This window comes from Centruroides sculpturatus, unplaced genomic scaffold (genome assembly GCF_000671375.1).
Source record: "Centruroides sculpturatus isolate CEXI.00-Female unplaced genomic scaffold, Cexi_2.0 scaffold936, whole genome shotgun sequence".
Taxonomy (NCBI): domain Eukaryota; kingdom Metazoa; phylum Arthropoda; class Arachnida; order Scorpiones; family Buthidae; genus Centruroides; species Centruroides sculpturatus.
The window spans coordinates 35,312-40,488 of record NW_019385217.1 but is presented as its reverse complement, the minus strand read 5'-3'; the positions used below and the strand labels follow the sequence as shown (position 1 = coordinate 40,488).

General features: G+C 32.5%; 1 protein-coding gene across 1 annotated transcript in view; it reads right to left on the bottom strand.

Annotated features, from left to right (window-relative positions):
• Positions 1-2,417: 2,417 nt before the first annotated feature.
• Positions 2,418-5,177, bottom strand: part of LOC111636313 (glutamate receptor ionotropic, kainate 2-like) — a 7,619-nt gene continuing 4,859 nt past the window's right edge. The window contains exon 3 of the mRNA XM_023381530.1: positions 2,418-2,650. Coding sequence (XP_023237298.1) covers positions 2,437-2,650 — 214 coding nt within the window. The 3' untranslated portion in view covers positions 2,418-2,436. The remainder of the gene's footprint in view (positions 2,651-5,177) is intronic.

Below are 5,177 nucleotides of genomic sequence, written 5' to 3'. Positions count from 1 at the left end.
GACTACTACTGACCAACGCTAACAGACTACCTATTGTTTAAAAGGCCCTCTGGTGGCGCAAGAAGACGGATTTTATAAAATAAAAAGCAGTTGAAACTGCATTTTTATGAATAAAAATTTGACAAACTATTTATCGTTTTATGACGAGTAAATTTTTTTCTTCGCGTTCGCGGCTTTTAAGTAATGCATAAACCTTCGAGGCGCGAGGCCCTATGGACCGCGAGGCATAGGCGGTGGCCCACGTTGCCCATACGCCGCACTTGGTCATAGAAATGATGTAATTTGAATATAAATTATTTATAAATACGTATGTCAAGTTATATTTTTATTACTACATAAAATATATTAAGAGTTTATGACCACTGTGCTGCGTGAGACGTTGTTGAAACAAAAAAAGTTATGCATTCCATCACGTACATAAACAGTATCGTAATTCGCCAAGTGCAAATCAGCAAATTTATAAAATTTTTGTTTATTTTGAACAATCCGGATAATCGAAAATCCGGATAATAGAGGTCCGGATAATCGAGGTTCTGCTGTATTTCTAAAATATTTTTTATGTATTGCGTTGTTGCTTTGTACGTTATTTTCCGAATGTCTTTTTGTATTTTTTAAGTGTCCTTTGGGCTTATTATCAACTGCTGGGTGAAAATCAACTGCTTGATGGCATTTCCAAAATTCAATGCAAAATAAATATCTAAATAAATACTGTTTTCACATACTTAAAATAAGAAATAAATAAACAATAAAAGTAAAATAAACGAATAAATAAAAGTAAAATACAATTAATTAATTAAAAAATAATAAAATTAAAATATGTAAACAAAATCATTTCAACAGGAATTAGGTGTGAGCCTGGTACGAAGTGGCAATATATACTTTTATATATATATTGCCACTTCGTACTTTTATATATTGTATATATATATATACAATATATAATATCGATCACTAAATCAGTATTGATTTAGTGATCGATAATAAGAATGAGCAAGTTCTCCAAGAACATTAACGAGGAGTAGGGAGATATAAAGGTACTACGTTCATTCGAAGAAGCTTCTTTGTACTTACTTTTCCTTGTTATGAAGCTGTCATGCTCCCTGAAACCTTCCTCTCAAAACAGGGAATAAGGGAATAACCTGTTTACGTGTATGTTCTATTCTGCTTATCAGAGAAAACTCCTTCATGATGATTGATAATTATACTTTATTACCAGTTTAATAGAACTAGTTCAGTTAACTCCTTTTGCGTTCACTAATTCTATGTTGTATGATAAGATATAAATATAATATTGTGTATTTTTTACCAACGTATATATAATTTGTTGTCTTGTGAGTGTTGTTAAAGAGTGTTTTGCACGCTTTGTTTTGATTACTATTTTTTAGACGATGGAAGAAGGATAATCCTCTTTTCAAGATGCACATGTAATGTCAAAAAATTCTTTGAAAAAATTGATTGAAGAAATTCAAATTACATTAGAGAAGCAATGCAAATTAAATATGGCTGATTTAAAGGAATGATAAGAAGGGAGATAGAATGATGCGGTGGGTTTATGGTCAAGCAACAGCTTGTTGGAATCTCTGTGAATATTTAGATTAAAAAATTTATAATGCTTTCTTTTTCAGACTGTAGTAAAATTAGAATAGGGTTGCCCTGTAGACATCATAGCGTAAAAGACTACTTCAGAAAGACGAATAGAAGTGTATAGAACCCATAACAGCTTTATACATTTGAACACTCCCCTATGAAATATATTGAATACTTGGTATACTCTAATAGATATTGCTCTACCTGATTTAACATTGTAAGGGAACTCGATAAGGAATGACTTCAGATACATTGAGAGGATGGTATCTGCTGACATGTTTTAGATTATATGAAGTAAAAAACATTGTCTTAAACATCTTTCGCGGACTTTGACTTGTCTGCCTATTAACGATTAATTATTTTTTTTGAGATGCGGTCAAAATTATATCTTAACGTATAATATCAATATAGATCCTGAAAAAATATGTAGTAATTGTACTACGCACGTATAAGAAACTTGGGAACACGTACTTCATTGTGTAAAATTTAAAGCCAGTAGGGACAAGTATTTAATAAGGTTTAAGACTTGAAAAGATATTAATATATCATACTTCTCAAAAACTCATTATTACTCTATATTTTACTTTGTGTTATTTTGTACTAAATTATTAACTTGTTAAACATTATATTAGTATTAATTTTTGTTTTTGTAACAATTTACCCCCTTGTAACTAAGTAAAGTTCATACAATAAAGAATTGATTGATTGATATAGGACTTTATATGTTAATTTTGATAGAATTTATTTATTTATGTCTTATCTTAATTGATTTAATTTGCATTATTTGTGAATAGCAACGAATTGCATTCAATTCGAGAAGTTTCAAGCGTAATAAGTAATTAGTTAAATTTATAATAATTGCAAGAAAGATGTTTTTCGGCAAAACAGAAATTCAATAATGAAACAGATTGTAGACAATATATATCCAATTACAAGTAAAATGAATGGACTGAAGAAATCATCGAGAGTCAAAGAACGAAATTTAGATGATTTTGGTGGTGTCATTTCTCTTTCCAATCCTTCGACTTTATTAATAATTCCCGCTTCGAAAAGTCGAATAATTCTAAAAATAAGAAGAAACATTAATAAATAATTCTCGATAATTATTATTTTTTGTAGATTTACAATAAGACCTCGTTTAACGCTGATTCGATATGACACGGTCTGATCCTCGAAGCTAATAAAAGCTCAAAATTTACACTAATTCAAATTATCGCGGCATTTCACTGATTCGTATATAATACGATTATTTCCAAACACGAACCAATCAGCAAAAGGTGGCAATTCGTAGTAGCGCTGTATTTCCCCTAAATCTATGTTTGTTTAATGCAATTTCGGAAAAAATATAACATCATGGATGCCATAGGCAATATCGATTTTGTTGGCAAGAATTAACTGATAAATGCACGAACGGAGTGCGGAAGAAGTTATGGCTGAAGGTATCCAAGGATTCTCAACGAGAAGAGCCTATCGCTGTATAGTTAGGTTGACCAAATTGTCAACCTAATCGATACAACAGGACTAGATGTAGACGAGCAGGATATTGAGGAGTTACTGCAGATTTCTGGTGAGAGCCTTACTAATGACGACATTTAATAACTGGCAGAACAAGGAATTCATGTAGAACTAGAAAATAGTGATTCTGAAAATGAAGAACCCAAAGAATTTTTCCAAAGATTTCGTTAGTAAAGTTTGGTAACGATAACCGAAATCATTGATCAAATTGTAGGGAATGATCCAGATTTTGAAAGGAGTGCAAAAGCAAAACAAGGAGTTTTGGATTCGATCTCTTGCTACACATAGGGGAAGGTGGGGAAGAATGAGGACGTTAAGGTTTGAAAAGTCATAAGATGGCAGCCACTTTAATGAGTACAATAATTTTTTCATTCTCGGCAACCACAACATGTGGTAATATATAATACATAATTTAATTTTTAAAAAACGTTTTTAAAAACAAGAAAATTTAATATTTTAAAATTATACGTAAATGCGCCATCTTGCCCCGCCCGTGGGGTAAGATGAGGATATTATTTTTCGTATACAAGAAGGACAAATTAAAATGGTTAAACTGTCGTTTTCTTCAATATTGGCACAAGAACAATGCGCCCATTTATCACAGCGGCTACATTTATTATTNAACTAAGTGCAGCACACCTTTGGATTACAGACGATTAAAACGTTTTGACATTTTAAAAATTAATGATGAAGAGAAATTAATTGTACCATTCTAACCAGGAGAAACGAATATACAGTATTATGTTACCAATGATGAATTGTTCAGTATACTATCTGAAACTCACAGCAGAACAGGCCATGGAGGAAGAACACGTATGCTTAAAGAATTGCAACTTAAATACAAAAATATTACACATGAAGTTGTAATGTTGTATTTAAATTTATGTAAACATAGTCAAATGAAACATAGTGCACCTAAAAACGGTATTGTTGTGAAACCAATGGTCAGTTCGGAGTTAAACTCAAAATGTCAAGTCGATCTGATAGACCTGTAGTCACACAAGGATGGTGAATATAAGTTCATAATGGTGTATCAAGATCATTTAACGAAATTTGTCCAGCTACTACCTTTGAAAACTAAGACAGCTGAAGAAGTAGCATATCACCTTCTTCGAATATTTTTAACATTTGGTGCCCCAGCTTTATTGCATTCAGATAATGGTAGGGGATTCTGTAATCGAGTCATATCCGAACTGTTAAGATAGTTCATGGAAAGTCTCGTCATAATCAAACACAAGGCTCAGTTGAAAGGATCAATCAGGATATACAAAATATGTTAACTGCATGCATGAACGATAACAATACAAATAAATTGTCAGACGGTTTGCCCTTTGTACAATTTACCAAGAACACTACATATCACTAAGGAATATGCCAAAGTCCGTATGAAGCCATGTTTGGCATTAAACCAAAAAGACACATAGCATCGTCATCTTTGCCTGGCGAACAAATCGCAAATATTGAAACCGAAGAACAGCTCGAAGAAATTGTTAATACTTTTGAAGGAAATTTGAGCAGTGGCCATAACGAATACTACAGGTAACCCCCGTATAACACGGCACTTCTATAGCACGGATTCACTCTAACACGGTTCGAGAATTGGTACCATCCCCCGTATAACACGGTACTTTTATAGCACGGATTCACTCTAACACGGTTCGAGAATTGGTACCATCCCCCGTATAACACGGCACTTATATAGCATGGATTCACTCTGACACGGTTCGAGAATTGGGTATAACCCTCATACGACATGAAATGTAATAAATTTTTACATGCTTAAGTACTAATAGTTCACGAAAATTATTATTTTCGTGAACTATTAGTACTTCAGTGTATAAATTTTCTTTTCTCGTCTCGATACATATGGTTCTTCGCGAAAATTGTTTCAATTTTGCCATATCTCGGCGCTTCTGCTTCTGGTGTTGCCAGATGTTTTTTCCTTATTCCATAAGTGCTTAGCACCATATAAGGAAATTTATAAAGATCTTTTAACTAGAAGCAAGCAATCTAAAATTACATACACTTTTTGCAAAAGGTAAAGCATGAATCTGAAAATAATGCAGAAAAATGCT